This window comes from Mirounga angustirostris, unplaced genomic scaffold, assembly GCF_029215605.1.
Source record: "Mirounga angustirostris isolate CCGP_5_RB_7025 unplaced genomic scaffold, mMirAng1.0.hap1 SCAF_7, whole genome shotgun sequence".
NCBI classification, from domain to species: domain Eukaryota; kingdom Metazoa; phylum Chordata; class Mammalia; order Carnivora; family Phocidae; genus Mirounga; species Mirounga angustirostris.
In genome coordinates, this window is record NW_026991715.1 from 32,206,182 (window position 1) to 32,222,936 (window position 16,755).

General features: G+C 46.7%; 1 protein-coding gene across 1 annotated transcript; it reads left to right on the top strand.

Annotated features, from left to right (window-relative positions):
* The first annotated feature begins 2,390 nt into the window (after positions 1-2,390).
* On the top strand, positions 2,391-6,978 carry WNT8A (Wnt family member 8A). The gene is made up of 6 exons (XM_045889392.1): positions 2,391-2,458; positions 2,559-2,592; positions 2,824-2,962; positions 4,122-4,247; positions 4,976-5,118; positions 6,433-6,978. The coding sequence occupies exons 1-6, from the start codon at positions 2,391-2,393 to the stop codon at positions 6,976-6,978; spliced, it is 1,056 nt and encodes a 351-aa protein (XP_045745348.1).
* The last annotated feature ends 9,777 nt before the right edge of the window (positions 6,979-16,755 follow it).

The following is a 16,755-nucleotide window of genomic DNA, read 5'->3' on the forward strand; positions in this document are numbered from 1 at the left end:
CCACTCAGGCACCCCCGTCTCAGACACTTCTTTTCCCCAAGGAGAAAAGGTCACAAGCAAGCAGAGGAAGACAGCTTCTCAGGGGGCTGAGAGGCAGAGTCCATTAAAGACATTTCACATTTGTGACATTTGCACCAATCCTCTCAGAAAAATGAAACAGAGGGGCGCCTGGGTGGCTCAGTTGGTTAAGCGACTGCCTTCGGCTCAGGTCATGATCCTGGAGTCCCAGGATCGAGTCCCGCATCGGGCTCCCTGCTCGGCAGGGAGTCTGCTTCTCCCTCTGACCCTCCTCCCTCTCATGCTCTCTGTATCTCATTCTCTCTGTCTCAAATAAATAAATAAAATCTTTTAAAAAAATAGAAAGAAAGAAAGAAAAAGAAAGAAAGAAAGAAAGAGAAGAAAGAAAGAAAGAAAGAAAGAAAGAAAGAAAGAAAGAAAGAAAGAAAGAAAGAAAGAAAGAAAAATGAAACAGAAAAAATATATACAAAATAGGAGCCCCCTGGGGCTCCTCGGTCAGTTAAGCACAGGAAGCCAATGTGGGATGGGCTCAGGTCATGATCTCAGGGTCCTGGGATCGAGTCTTGCATCGGGCTCCCTGCTCGGTGGGGAGCCTGCTTCTCCCTCTCCCACTCTCCCTGCTTGTGTTCCGTCTCTCGCTGTCTGTCTCTGTCAAATAAATGAATAAAGTCTTTAAAAAAAAGAAATAAAAAAATAAAAGAATAAAATTACTACATCAGGGCTCCTGAGTGGCTCAGTTGGTTAAACGTCCAACTCTTGATTTCAGCTCAGGTCTTGATCTCAGGGTTGTGAGTTCAAGCCCTGTGCTGGGCTCCATGCTGGGTGTGGAGCCGACTTAAATAAATAAATAAATAAATAAATAAATAAATAAATAAATAAATAAATAAATAAAACAAAACTGCATTTTAAAAATTAATAAAATAAATAAAATTACTGTATCAAATTAGTATAAAAATTTCTAAACACTTTCATTTCTGTACTTAGGTAACAGGTAACAGTTTACAGACTGACACAAATCCTAGTCAAAACTTTGAGTGCACTGCTCTAAAAAGTAAAAAAGCCTGAGGACTCCTTGGCCCCTGGAACTCCTTCAGTAGGGAGATGTCTCAGCTCCCTTTCTCACCCAAGTCAGGCCCTAGGGGGCTGGGGTATGATCTGGATATCCATGGCCACAAGGTAATGAGTCACGATGGTGATCTACTGTTTGTACTTTCCTCTGAGTCTCTCTGGGCTGCCTCTCCCCAACCCCGGCCCCTGCCCAAGGAAAGAGCTCCACCAACCAAGGAAGATCTCCACTCCTTCGCTACAGTCCCAAAACCTACCTAAATGGTGTCTCGGTCCCTAATAGGGGTCACAATTTCTTTTATTCATTTGTTCGTTTATGCAGGCATCTTCTCAAGCACGTAAGTGAACCTAAAAGGGAGATTCCTGGGGTTCCTGTCTGGCTCAGTTGGTAGAACACGAGACTTGATCTCAGGGTCATGAGTTCAAGCCCCAAGTTGGGTGTAGAGATTACTTAAAAATAATAATTATAACAAAAAAATAAAGGAAAAGAAAGATTCCTGCCCAAGGAGCTGATGTCCTGGCAATAAAGCAGTGTCAGAAAGGCATTAATTTTTTCAAATTACAGCCCTGGGTGGCCCAAAGGTTGATTCTCACATATGAAATGATAGACCTATGAGGCATGAAGGAAACTTACCAGAACTAACTTTAGTAGAATGTGGTAGAAGGGTCTATTACAGAGATGGCCTCTGAAGTGTTTCTGTCCCATGGTCCCAAGATTCCATGACTTTACAGTCACCAAGGAAGGAGGTAGGAAAGGTGTATTCACTTACTTTGGTAAAATGAGTAGGAGGGGTGCCCCAAATAGGCTTCCTCTATAATTACTAACGCCTTGGGGAAGAAGGCAGGACAAAGAGTGAGGTCTCAGTGACAGATGAGGACACTGTAGCTCTGAGGAATTGGTGACCTACCTTCAGGGTTGGGAACCTCATCTGCTCCAGGCTACAAGATTCTGAGAAATGAGCCACCCAGCAGGAAGAGACAAGTCTGATTTATAGAGGAAAGAAACCTCAAGGGTAGGGAAAGGCTTCAGCCCCTCTGTCAGCCTGGGAGGGAAGAAGGGCTGGTGGGGCGGGGTGGGGCGGGGCTTTCCTTGGAGGCTTTGGGCTGAGTCCTTCCTTCCTGGTCCCCCATTGGGTCAGGGGCTCCTGCAGCCCTGCCAGTGAGGGACAAATGAGAAGAGCTGTTGATTTTTCCCCCTTGGTTATTCAGAATTTCCCCCACATAAATACTGAGAAAGACCCTGCCCTCTCCTCACTTCTCTGGAGTTGGCCCTGGGCTGGACTGGTCCCCTGGGGGTGAGCAAGGCCATGGGGGACCTGTTTATGCTCAGGGTAGCTGTGGGCATATGCTTTGCCACCTTCACTGCCTCCGCCTGGTAAGTCCTTCCCCTGCTGCACCTTCCCCACTCCCCACCGAGGCAACCCCCATTATCTCAGCCCCATTCACCACTGCCTCACTTTTTCTCTTTTTGATAGGTCAGTGAACAATTTCCTGGTAACAGGTCCCAAGGTAGGATGGTCTCTGGCTCCTGTTTTTACCCATCCGGGTTCCTAAGGGAACTCTTTTGGAGAAAGAAAGGAGGGGAGGGGAGACAGTGCCAGAGGTCCCCCACCCAGAGGAACCCACAATTGTTTCTCCCTGGAGAGCTAACCCATTTGAGTCCTGCTTGCTAACCCCCCCAACCCCAGACGACCTGAGCGGAGCCAGGGCTGACCTTCATAGCCCTTTTCCCTTTGCCAGGCCTATCTGACCTACACGACCAGTGTGGCCCTGGGAGCCCAGAGTGGCATTGAGGAGTGTAAGTTCCAATTTGCTTGGGAACGCTGGAACTGCCCAGAAAATGCTCTCCAGCTCTCCACTCACAACAGGCTGAGAAGTGGTAAGTTTGTGCACCTACACAAAAGGGTACATGTGCATGGCGGTGGGCTTTCAGTATGTGTATGTGTTGCATGTATGACGTCTCTATGCACAGTGAAATGGAAAGGGTATCAGTGATCTGCTGATCTGCCACTTCCTTGCTGTGAAACCCTGAGTTACATCCTCTCTCAAACCCCAGTTTTGTCATTGGGTCAATAAGGCTAGCTCTACTTAGCTCACCAGGAGAACTGTAAGGGTTGAAGGAGGTGAATACAAAGGTATTTCCATACAAATGTAATAATTTCTCTGTTTTTTAAAATGCATGCCTCTATTTGTGTGTTTGTATACACTTATCTTGCACTGAGTTGCATGAAATAAAAACAGGGAAAGGGCTCTGTGTTTGCAGCCCCCGAGGAGTTTCCCATCTGCCCAGCTGTCGTAAAATCCCAACAACAGAGAGGCTGAAAGATCACATTGAGCTGTGTCATGTGTGTGTCGTGTGTTCGCGTGCATGCGCGCACACCTGTGCAGCTCTTTATAACTGTATGTAGTAATTTACATAAAGGTCATTTATATACAAACAATAGAGTGTTGCCTGAGAAGAGGTGGGGGAAGGGAGTAAAGAAGATGTGGACGAAGAGAAGTATCTTCCCGTGGGGTATATAGGCAGAATGGGAAGTGTGTGGAAATGAAACGGGACAATGTTTTTTAAAGAGTTTAGTAAGATACGAGCTCAGTAAATGGTAGCCATGATCATTGTTAAGTATTACATAGTTCCTGCTTCATGTCAGAAGGAAGAAAAGGCCCTTCTCTCTTTCCTAAGCCAGCTACGTGGCCCTGAGTCTTCATAGCCCAAGGACCAGAAGCAGTGGCTAATGAACAGAAGGCCAGGCTGGATTTCAGGAGAGCAGAGTCTTGGTCCCAATACAAATGGTGAGGAGAGTGGCCTTGGTCCCATCACTCTCTGTCTGGGTTTTACTATCCCCACCCCCATGGAGATACTCATGTCTGCCTGAAAGACATAAGGGTGCTGGAAAGACATGCCCTGTTGTCTCAAGGAGAAGAGCCTCCTCTTAAACCCAAAAGGGACAGGGGCCAGGAGAGAGAGACCATTGCTTTTCCAAAGCCTCTGCTTTGGGTCATCAGGGTCCAAGTTTCCAGTCCCCTCTTTCTCTCCAAAGCCACCAGGGAGACTTCCTTCATTCATGCCATCAGCTCTGCGGGAGTCATGTACACCATCACCAAGAACTGTAGCATGGGCGACTTTGAAAACTGTGGCTGTGATGAGTCAAAAAATGGAAAAACAGGTAAGTTGTGCTCTCTGATGTGGGTGGGAAGAAGTGAGGGATGCAGAGCTACATGCAGGCTAAGGTCTTCCAGGGAAAGGCTAAGGGACACAGGTCCCTCAAACCCCTAGATGCTACCAGCAACTTCTTGGTGCTGAGGGAGCTCCTGGACCTATACCCTATACCCTTCCAAGAGTTGAGCCTGGGTCCATGATTTTAGGATCACCAAGTAGCACCAAGCTCTAAAAGCAACAAGACATCTAGGAATGAGAACGCCAAAGAGAGCTTAAAGCTAACCCTCATATTTCAGGCCAAGAACAGCTTGGCCACAATCCAGAGCTACTCAATTATTTGTAGACCATCTAAGAGACTCAGATTTGTCATTAAAGAGGGAGGAGATGGCTCTTAATGAGACTACTGTAGGGTAATGGTGCAGAATTCCAGAATGTTTGAGCTGCAGTGAACCTCTAAGATCATTTAGGCCAGGCTCAGTATGGTTACCTTTACTGAGGGTATAGAGACTAATTGCCTAGAGATGGAATGTACCTGAATGGTGGGCAGTTGGTTTTGTGAAAAGGACCTCACCCACCCACCGTGAGCACCTCTACTTCCTGGTCTCACCTGCAGCTTTATATGCTTCTAGAGCTCTTGGGGGATGGTTTGGCTATGTTAGCCAAAGTGACCTTGACTCTTCTCCTGAAACTTAGCAGGGAAATTGTGTGCAGAACTTACTCTTTCCTTATGTACAGGAGGTCATGGCTGGATCTGGGGAGGCTGCAGCGACAATGTGGAATTTGGGGAAAGGATCTCCAAACTCTTTGTGGACAGCCTGGAAAAGGGAAAGGATGCTAGAGCCCTGATGAATCTTCACAACAACAGGGCAGGCAGGCTGGTAGGTATAGGAGTCCACGGGCAAACCATCAGGATCAGTACTGGCAAGAGCCTCACATCTGTACAGCCCTTACAACTTAACAAGAGCTGTCTCATACCCATGTGTCATCCTTACACCACCTATCAGGACTGGGATGGCTACCCCCATTCTCTGGATGACAAAGCCAGTTCAGGCTGAGCCAAGTGGCTTGGCCAAGGCAATACAACTAATAAGCATCAGAACCAGGCAATAAACTCAGATCTTCTACTTTAGTCTTATTACTAATCATTATGGTCTAGCCCCTTCCACAGGCAGGTTTCTGAGAACACAGAACAATACAGTACCAAAGCCTTGCTCTCATGACTTAAAATTTTAACCACTTCAACTGTGTGTTCTAGGAAATTAATGGGGGGTTATCAGCTAACCTGTATCCTAAGATCTGTATCTTAAGACTTCGAGGGATTGGGACTGATCTAGGCTTCTCTGGAGGGTCTATTTTACCCCCAAGACTTCTGGAGAGTTCTGAACTCAAATCTGGAAGCAAGTTGGATTTAAAGCTAAGAGCATAAAAATTTCCCTTTGAACCTATACCCAGGCAACCTGGTTGCCCAGAGCAAGGCGAAGAGGTTTTCAAGGCAATTACACACATGAGTAATTGCTTGGGTGGTGGGGTTCAGACTGCATGAGCTCCCTTCCCTCTGGGAGAGAACAAATCCAAACCCTCCCCAATACTCTAGCCCCTACCTTGAAAACAATAATAGTGCCGAAGATCATATCTTCTTCTTTTTTTTTTTTTTTAAAGATTTTATTTATTTATTTGAGAGAGAGAGTGAGAGAGAGCATGAGAGGGGAGAGGGTCAGAGGGAGAAGCAGACTCCCCACTGAGCGGGGAGCCCGATGCGGGACTCGATCCTGGGACTCCAGGATCACGACCTGAGCCGAAGGCAGCCGCCCAACCAACTGAGCCACCCAGGCGCCCCATATCTTCTTCTTTAATTGACACAGTACCCTCTTGATCATTCTTATTCCAATGAGAGAGGGAAACAAGCTCAACAAGTGATGGAGTTGGGCCTACAGCCTAGGTTTCCTGATTCCTCAACATTTGCCTGATTTCCCCAAAGAATACCCAAGGGCGCTTTAAAACTACCCTTACCAAGGCGTTTCCACCCCTGAACAGTCCAGCTGAGAAGATCTGAGGTGGGGCGTTTGTCACAGGCCTCCCCCGGAATTCTGATGCTCCTCCAAAGTCAAGCAGCACAACTTTAAAATAGCCCATTTGGTTGCTAGCCTTCGGTCTTCCCTACCCAGAATCCTTCTCTCTTTCTCTCCCTGAAGGCAGTGAGAGCCATCATGAGAAGGACCTGCAAATGCCATGGCATCTCCGGGAGTTGCAGCATCCAGACATGCTGGCTGCAGCTGGCTGACTTCAGGGAGATGGGGGACTACCTGAAGGCCAAGTATGACCGGGCCCTGAAAATTGAGATGGATAAGCGGCAGCTGAGGGCGGGCAACAGCGCTGAGGGCCGCTGGGCACCCACGGAGGCCTTCCTTCCCAGCGCAGAGGCTGAGCTGATCTTTTTAGAGGAATCGCCAGACTACTGCACCCGCAACTCCAGCCTGGGCGTCTCTGGCACAGAAGGTCGGGAGTGTCTGCAGAGCAACCACACCGCGTCTCGGTGGGAGCAACGCAGCTGCGGGCGCTTGTGCACCGAGTGTGGCCTGCAGGTGGAGGAGAGAAGAGCCGAGGCTGTCAGCAGCTGCAACTGCAAATTCCAGTGGTGCTGCACGGTCCGGTGTGAGCAGTGCAGGCACGTGGTGAACAAGTACTACTGCTCACGCCCCCCAGGCAGCGCGTGGTCCGGGGGCGGAGCCAGGGCCTGACAGCTCCCCGCGCAGATTCACTTGCTCCGCTGCATGACAAAGGAGGGGGGCACGGCTTCTCCCTCAGAGACAGTGAATTCGAAAACAACTGGAAAATCACAGGGTTGGGCTGCAGCCCTCTTCGCATCTGCAGTTCGCGGGGGAAACGGAGGCCCCAGCTTATACAGCGTACTCTCGACAGAGTCGAGATTGGAGCCCGGCCTTCCAACGTGGGCAGACCCCATCTCCCCTCTCCTGCACGTTATTTCCTGGTTTTTGCGCCCGGCCTTTTGCAGCTTGCTAGAGGGGAGTTTGGTTTGGGGGTCTTATCCAGAGGGACCCTCAAAGTACTTGTCACTGTAAGTTTCAGAGGGAATGGAAGCAAAAAACTAAGAGTTCAGTACGGACTTCTGAAGGGGCAACCTTCCCCGATGCTGGCTAGCTCCAGCAAGACCAACTATATGTCCATGCACATAAGTGGGGCAGAGACCACAGACCTACCTAGTGGGAGGTTTTTTAGGGTGTTGGGCTTTTCGTCTGAGTATGCACTTTTAAAAAGTTCTCGGGGTGCTCACTGGCTCAGTTGGTAGAGCATGTGACTCTTGATCTTGGGGTTGTGAGTTCAAGCCCCACACTGGGTGCAGAGCTTACTTAAAAAAAAAAAAAAGTTCTCCCCACAAAACCCTGGGGAAACTAGGACCCAACATAAGCTGAGGACTTTCCCAGCTCAGAAACCACCTCTCTAACCATGGAAAAAGAATGGTCATAGTAAGTAGGCAGGTGACCCCAACTTATCAAGAAAGGCTCCCCTCCACCACCCCGCCCAAAGAGGGATTTTTTTTTCCCCCAAAGAGCTGTAAAATGACTCTGTCTTGTTATTTTCCCAGATTGGGAACTCAACTTTGTTTTGCAATAAATGCTAGAATATATATCCACCTGAGACCTTTTACTTCTCTCTTTAAAGGGAAACCTTAGTTTAAAAAAGGGAATGGGAAACCCTGCTTGTATATTCCAATTATGCACAAGGCTAAGGGAAAAACTAAATATCCAACCCCCTTGATATAAGTGTTTGAGAGATAATATAATTGAGAATCAGGAACTGGCCAATAGGAAAACAATCCAGACTGCCAGATTTAGAAAGTGTTATTTTAATGCAACCAAAGAAACTTGAGGGACAAGGAAGCCCTTTGAACTTGAACCATATTCAAAGTGTGTTTGCTCTCTTAACTTGGGCTTCCTGGGGTGTCTGTATGCCTCAGGGAGAACCTGGGCAAGAGACTAGGAAAGTTGTGGATTCTACCTTCCTCATTTGCACTTCTACATCTTCCACTGGCAGTCTTGGGGTGGGGAGCCCCTGGGAGCTCAACAACTGGTCTCCTAAATCTGAGCATCCCAGCTTTGGGAGTCTCCCATCTGTGGAAAGGCCAAGCACTCTGCAGGGAGGAGGTATTTCAGATATGTTGAATAAACAAGTAAAATGATCACCAAGAGTGGGGAAACACTTTCAGCCTAATGTTTTAAATTATAAAACAATTTAAATGTTCAACAGTAGGGCAAACTAGTTAAATCATGGCCCCACAATGGAATATCAACCATTAAAATAATATTCTGGAGAAACACTTAGCAACGTGAAAAACATACGTGATATAGTAAGTGAATAAAGTTAATTACAAAAACAGCATGTTCAGGAAAACCTAATTTTTTTCAAAGATTTTATTTATTTATTTGACACAGAAGACAGCTATAAAGGGAACACAAGCAGGGGGAGTGGGAGAGGGAGAAGCAGGCTCCCTGCTGAGCAGAGACCCCCCCCCATGCGGGGCTCCATGCGGGGCTCCATGCGGGGCTCCATGCGGGGCTCCATGCGGGGCTCGATCCCAGGACCCTGGGATCATGACCTGAGCAGAAGGCAGATGCTTAACGACTGAGCCACCCAGGCACCCCACCAATTTTGTTTTTTGAAACAGGAAAATACTGGGGCACCTACTGGCTCAGTTAAGTCATGCCACTTTTTTTTTTTTAAGATTTTATTTATTTATTTGAGAGAGAGAGAATGAGAGAGAAAGGGAGCACATGAGACGGGGGAGGGTCAGAGGGAGAAGCAGACTCCCCGCCGAGCAGGGAGCCTGATGCGGGACTCGATCCAGGGACTCCAGGATCATGACCTGAGCCGAAGGCAGTCGCTTAACCAACTGAGCCACCCAGGCGTCCCAAGTCATGCCACTCTTGATCTCAGGGTCGTGAGTTCAAGTCCCACACTGGGCATATAGCTTACTTAAGAAAATATGAGGGGTGGGCACCTGGGTGGCTCAGTTGGTTGAGCGACTGCCTTCGGCTCAGGTCATGATCCTGGAGTCCCTGGATTGAGTCCTGCATCGGGCTCCCTGCTCAGCAGGGAGTCTGCTTCTCCCTCTGACCCTCCCCCCTCTCATGTGCTCTCTCTCTCTCTCTCTCTCATTCTCTCTCTCAAATAAATAAATAAAATCTAAAAAAAAAAAAAGAAAATATGGGGCGCCTGGGTGGCTCAGTCGGTTAAGCGTCTGCCTTCGACTCAGGTCATGATCCCGGGGGTCCTGGGATTGAGCCCCCGCATCTGGCTCCCTGCTCCACGGGAAGCCTGCTTCTCCCTCTCACACTCCCCCTGCTTCTGTTCCTGCTCTCGCTCTCTCTCTCTGTGAAATAAATAAATAAATAAAATCTTTAAAAAAAAAAAAGAAAATATGAAAATATTTGCTGTCATGTAATACCAAAAGAGTAATTTGTTTTCCTTTTTGTGTTTTTCTGTATTTTTACATTTCTCTACAATAAACAAGTATTTTTCTTACCAAAAAGAATGAGTTACTGGGGTACCTGGCTGGCTCAGTCAGTAGACCTTGTGACTCTTGATCTCAGGGTTGTGAGTTCGAGCCCCCTTAAAAATAAATAAATAGATAGATGATAGATAGATAGATAGATAGATAGATAGATAGATAGATAGATAGATAGATAGATAGATAGGGGCGCCTGGGTGGCATCCGCCTTCAGCTCAGGTCATGATCCCAGGGTCCTGGGATGGAGCCCTGCATTGTGATCCCTGCTCAGTGGGGAGCCTGCTTCTCTCTCTCCCTCTGCCTGCCCTCCCCCACTCTCTCTCTCTCTCATATGGGTAAATAAAATCTTTAAAAAAAATAAATGGGGGTGCCTGGGTGGCTCAGACGGTTAAGCGTCTGCCTTCGGCTCAGGTTGTGATCCCAGGGTCCTGGGATGGAGCCCCACATCAGGCTCCTGGCTCAGCGGGGAGCCTGCTTCTCCCTCTCCCTCTCCCTCTGCCTCTCCCCCTGCTCATGCTCTCTCTCTATCTCTGTGTCTCGAATGAATAAAATCTTTAAAAAATAAAAGAATAGAATAAATGAATAAAAATTAAAAAAATACTTGTCATAAAATACTTTTAGAAAAAAGAATTAGTTATTTTTTAAAATGCCAACAGGAAATAACCCCTCTTTTTTTTTTAGTGAAAAGGAAGGTGAAATATTCGTTAAGGAAGATGACATCTCAAGAGAAACCATAAGCAGGTACCTTGAAAGCTCACAGTGGTCTCTATTCCTTCTGGTGCATTTATAACTCTCACAGATGCCAGAGACAAGGAGAAATCCATTAAAGTGCAGCCTATGTCAAAGAAATGGAAGATTTCCTCTACCTCTCTCCTAAGGAAGTTTACAGAAAGACACCACAGTTAGTGACAGAGAGAGTGTCTATGTGGTGGTACTGGAAAGGGGAACGAGACACTACCTAAGCACAAGAATTATGGTGAAGAAATAGGCAACCAATGGGGCGCCTGGATGGCTTAGTGGGTTAAGCATCTACCTTCGGTTCAGGTCATGATCCTGGAGTCCCAGGATCGAGTCTGGGGCTCCCTGCTCAGCAGGGAGTCTGCTTCTCCCTCTGCCCCTCACCCCACTCATGTTCTCTCTCTCTTTCTCTCAAATAAATAAATAAAATCTTTAAGAAGAAGAAGAAGAAATAGGCAACCAAAAAAAAAGATTATTAACCTGGGGCTCAGAGAGAAACAAAAATCATAAAATTATGATCATTCAAGAAGAGCATGCCTTATGTCTTCTGTGGGTTTATATCTGAGGTTTTCAACTAATGAAACCCAGAGCAATTGGGAATTCCATGAAAAGAATTCCTACTTCCCCAAAAAGCTCCTAGTCCCATTCCTTCCAAGTCTCTCTCATCCTCATTCATCTTACCTTCATGGGAATCAATCACATCAACCAACCTTCCTACATAGACCCTGAGCCAGAAAATAAAGGAATTTAGATTTCTCTACATCCATCACCTTCCTGTCAGGGATTCATTCCAAGGCATCGCAGTGTTATTCAGATTCACTAGTTACAACCCTACTCTCCTTCCCTTTTGGCTCATCCTTAACAAACTGGCTATCATTAAGGTGACAGAACAGTAAAACTCCTATATTCAATAGGTTCAGGGCCCAAGACAGGCAGATTCGCCACAATCTCTGGTGGATCCTGAAAACCTGTTGAAAAAAGAATCAACTCAATGAGGGAAACCTGTCCATGAGCCTGTCCACATATTTCAAATGCAGGCACTACTTCACATGGCCTGGAGAATAGAAGCCTGTACTTTCTCAGTCTAGATTAAAAGAAAAATACGCTTCTGCTTGCCAGGCCCCTCCAAAGCTTTTTCTCCTCTCCCTCCCACCTCCTTTACCTCCTCTACTTCCTCCTCCTCCTCCTCCTTCCATCTGACCTTTGCCATGAGTAGAATTAGGGACTCCCAAGAAAACTGTGAGGTCTGTTCCTAGAGCTCCTATGGGCCCCCGCCATTCTCCTCAGGGCTTGCCAATGGGCAGTTGTAACAGCAAGGGGGAAAAGGAAGTAATGGAGCACCTACTAAGTGTCAAGTGCTTAATAAATATTATATGCTTCAATCCTGGGAACAATCCACTTATAAAGAGTTACAATTATTCCCCTCTCATTACTGAGGAAACTGCGGCTTAGGTAAGTTAAGCACCCAACCTAAAATTAAACACAAGAAGGTGGATTTGAATTCAGGCTGCTATCACCCAAATCCATACTGTTTCTTGATGCCACTTAGGCTCTGGGAGCCCAGGGAATCTCTGGTGACATTCTTAACTATCCTGACAGCTTTGCAGAATGACTACCATTCATATGCAGTGAAAGGTGTCCTCTTCCTCTCTCCTCTGCAAGCCGAAGAGTTAAATTTCTCAGCCCTTCTCCAGAATGGAGAAACCTAACTTTTGACTTGCAAAGGCCTTCCTTAGAATGATAAAGCAAGATAGCCTGACTCCTGCTGACTTGGGAGGGCAGAATCCTGGTTCGCTAGGGGGTACTCAAAGAAAAAGGCTAACAATTATGGTCTATAGTAGAGGTCAAAGTTTCAAAAGAATGTCAAAGGAGGAGTGTTTATTTTAGAGGGTAGAGGAAGGAAAAACAGGATCCAGAGAAAGACAAATTTCTAGCCCCAGATCACAAACTACTTATAATAATTGATCACAAAAGCCAGAGAGAGACTCAGGGCCCAGATACAGATGTTTGGGTTGGGGGAAATGAAATGAAAGCAAGAACCAGAGCAAAGCCTTCAGGAGAAGTTAAAGACCTTTGAGTACAACTACAGCTCTAAACCAGCTAATCCCGCTGCATTCCCTAACAAAAGGGGGAAAAAGTTGGTTTTAGAGGAGCAAAGCGCCCTGCCCGGTGTCACTAAAGGAGATGACTGAAGAGGTAACACTAGACTCCAAGGCCCTGAACATCGCCATGGCTGGTGCTCTGCCCACCCTGCCAGACTGTCCTTTTCATCAGAAAAGCGAAGTTGGATGACCACTGCAAGTATTGAGGAAATTAGGCCAAGGCTTCAGGAAGCCTCAGATTGCACTTGGTCAGTGAGGGAGTACGGAGACCAGGGGTAAGGGAACTAGGCATGTGGGTAAGGGAAGAGGCCTGCTGGGGCACCGGGAGCCCAGATTCATTCCCACACTCCTCTCAGATTCTCAGGTACCTGCGCAGACCTATGTTGAGGTACTGAGGTCCCTTATCATTTCTTCACCAGAACCTTCTTGCAGTCTATAAGAGATCACTTGATTCAGCCACGTGCTTCTTAACAGAAGAGCTCCTAATCAAAAGCCTAAGGAAGAGGAGAACACTGTATACTCTGTTTTGAAAGACCATCAAGAGAGGCGCTTGGGTGCCTCAGTCAGTTAAGCATCTGCCTTGGGTTCATGATCCTAGGATGGAGCCCCGCGTCATCAGGCTCCCTGCTTGGCGGGGAGCCTGCTTCTCCTCCTCCCTCTGCCCCTCCACCACCGATCCTGCGCGTGCTCTATCTCACAAATAAATGATTTAAAAAAAAAAAAAAAAGGAAAGAAAGAAAGACCCTCAAGGGAGGGGTGCCTGGGTGGTTCAGTCAGTTAAGCGTCTGCCTTCTGCTCAGGTCATGATCCCAAGGCCCTGGGATCGAGTCCCGCATCGCGCTCCCTGCTCAGCAGGAAGCCTGCTTCTCCCTCTCCCACTCCCCCTGCTTGTGTTCCCACTCTCGCTGTGTCTCTGTCAAATAAATAAAATCTTTTTCTAAAAAAAAGTAGAGCAGAGGGAGGAGTCAGGGAAGATTCAGGAGTAAGCCTCAGTCACTCGAAGTGTCATTAGACCACAGAAGTCATAAAAGAAAATTAAAGTTGTCATCCCAGTAGAAATGGCTGGTGAAGCATTAGAGCTGTGGTGCCTAGAATTTGCAGAGAGATGGGGATTTAGCCACCATCAGCAGGGAAATTGAACTGGAATTTTGGAGTAGATAAGATCTCCAAGGGTGAGAGCAGAGAAGCAAGTGTGTCCCGGTTGTCAGTTTCATGTTCTTGCCCTTGCACCACTGCCGCTTTGATGGTTGTGGTCCCAGCTGACGGAGGCAGGAATCAAGGCTACCTCGCTGAAATGATGGGGGTTAGAAATGTACGCAGGCCATGGGGAAATGCACGTAGGGCTTGATGAGGCCATCAAAGCTCTGTGACAGCAGAGAATAGTAAAAAAGAGTGTGAGGGAGAACTAGTGAGACACTGGAGTAATTAGGGTTCTGTCGCTTGGAGAAAAGGAGAGTTTGAAGGCCTGAATCCATAGTGAGAGGTCCTGGAGGATTTGGTAAGCCAAAAATATAGCAGTGCTGGTTCAGGTTAGACATGCAGCAAATGTCCTGATGAACACTGTATCACAAGGAAGAAAGGGCTAGCTCCCCCCTCTCCCTTGATGGCCTTTTTCTCTTCTCTTCTCTTCTCTTCTCTTCTCTTCTCTTCTCTTCTCTTCTCTTCTCTTCTTTTTAAGATTTTCATTTGTTAGAGAGAGAGAGAGAGAGAGCGAGAGAGAGCTCGAGCAGGGGGAGGTGCAGAGGGAGAGGGAGAAGCAGACTCTGCACTGAGTCAGGAGCCTGATGCGGGACTCTATCCCAGGACCTCCGGATCATGACCTGAGCAGAAGGCAGATGCTTAACTGACTGAACCATCCAGGTGCCCCTCCCTTGACAGTCTTTCTTTCTTTCCTTGTTTTTTTGTTTTTTTGTTTTTGTTTTTTGTTTTTGTTTACAGACTTCATTTATTTGTGAGAGAGAAAGAGAGCGCGTGCAGGATCGGTGGTGGAGGGGCAGAGGGAGGAGGAGAAGCAGGCTCCCCGCCGAGCAGGGAGCCCAATGACACGGGGCTACAACCCAGGATCATGAACCCAAGGCAGACGCTTAACGACTGAGCCACCCAGGCACCCCCCTCTGCTCTACTTTTTATATTTAAGTCATCTTCCTTTAGGTTTGGACTCCAAATCTGTACCCTCCTCTTCGTTACCTTTGCCTCCAGTCTTGACTAACACTGTTGTACCTTGTACCTGAATTTTGCACTAAATTTTGCACTCAATAATTGATATTTTGCCTCTTGACTCTCCACTTAACACATTGTTACCATATTTATCTTACTAATGTATCACATTCAATTCATCATCATTTGATTTAAAAACAAATAAACAGGGCACCTGGCTGGCTCAATTGGTAGAACATGTGACTCTTGATGTCTGGGTCAGGAGTTTGAGTCCCACGTTGAGGGGCAGATTGTACTTAAAATTTTTTAAATCCTTGAAAAAAAAAAAAAACTTGCAATGTCCTAGAGAATAAAATCTCAATTCTTTGGTCTTGACATTTCAAGTCTCCTAAACTGCACAATATCCTGCAGTAAACATTAAAATATTTTTTCTATAAATATATTCTCATAAAAATTCAAACAATTTAGAAGTCAATAGACCAAAAAGTGAATAATCAGCTTTACTCCTTCCTCCAGCCCACTGCCCTTCCCACAGGTAACTGCTCCTAACTCACTTTTCCAATTCCATCCTTTGTTTCCTCAGCCCTAGCTAGACCAAATTATGATAGTTCTTCACATATAGTATTCCCACTTAACTTCTGTGTCCCAGTGGAGACCATCTTCCCTGAAATACTTTTGCCCTAACTACTATCTAACTCAAACACTCTGTCCTTAAGGTTTATTGCCTGCTCCTTGAAATTGCCTGCCTTTTATTTGATGGAATTTAAATATCACTGCCTATGATATCTAGTCATTATGTATTTTTCTGTTTCAACAATAGAGCTGACAAGCCTCCCCCTTGGAGGTAGGACCGTGCTACCTCTCCATGCCTCCATAACTCTGCAAGTGGTGGGTGATTACTGCTCTTCTAACATTAAACAGCTCATGAAATCTCAGAGATGGAGAAGACCTTCACCATCTCCTACAATCCTCTCAGCTCACAGATGAGGAAAGCTATTTGCCCAAGGTTATTTGGCTATAGGTAAAGGTCAAGCTGAAGATAGATCTCTGGTCTCCTAATTCCAAGTTCAAGCAACCGCTTGGTCCTTTGCTCTGGAAAAGATCCATACTATTCTCAGGAGCAACCAGCTGGGTAATAACTCAGATAGGTAACTGATTGGGGAAGGCTTGGATGTGCTACATGAAATTTTTAAAAATTACATACAGAGTTAGTTGCTTAACCAACTGAGCCACCCAGGCACTGCCCCCTCACCCAAATTCTTCAGATAAAAAGAAAGAAGGAGGGGCACTTGGGTGGCTCAGCTGGTTAAGGGTCTGCCTTTGGCTCGGGTCATGATCCCAGGGTCCTGCAATCGAGTCCCGCATTGGGCTCCCTTCCCTGCTTAGTGGGGAGTCTGCTTCTCCCTCTCCCTGACCCCCGACTCATGCTCGCTCTCTCTCTCACTCAGTCTCTCTCTCAAATAAATAAATAAAACCTTAAAAAAAAAAAAAAAGGAGGAGGGGCGTCTGGGTGACTCAGTCAGTTAGGCGGTTGCCTTCAGCTCAGGTCATGATCCCAGGGTGCTGGGATCAAGCCCCACATCGGGCTCCCTGCTCAGCGGACAGCCTGCTACTCCCTCTCTCTCTGTCTGCCACTCTGCCTATTGTGCTATCTCTCGGTCAAATAAATAAATAAATAAATCTTAAAAAAAAAAAAAAAGGAAGGAAGAAGAACATACGAAGTTTCCCAAACATACCATTGCCACTTACACCCAAGTGTAAGGGAAAGGTCATCCTATTCCCCTTCTACACTACTTTTCATTGCATGTCCCTTTCTCTAGTAGTCCCCTTAACTTAGCTTCACCTGACTAAACATGTTGTAGGGCACAGCGGCGCCTGGCTGGCTCAGTCAGAAGAGCACATGACTCTTTTTTTTTTTTTTTAAGATTTTATTTATCTATTTCACAGAGAGAGACACAGCAGGAGAGAGAGAGGGAACACAAGCAGGGGGA

Bases quoted from the DNA above. Each gene is read 5' to 3' on its own strand.
- WNT8A (XM_045889392.1), top strand. From the start codon at position 2,391: ATGGGGGACCTGTTTATGCTCAGGGTAGCTGTGGGCATATGCTTTGCC. The intron at 2,593-2,823 runs GTAGGATGGTCT...TCCCTTTGCCAG, and splicing joins TCCTGGTAACAGGTCCCAAG to GCCTATCTGACCTACACGAC. The intron at 4,248-4,975 runs GTAAGTTGTGCT...CCTTATGTACAG, and splicing joins GTCAAAAAATGGAAAAACAG to GAGGTCATGGCTGGATCTGG.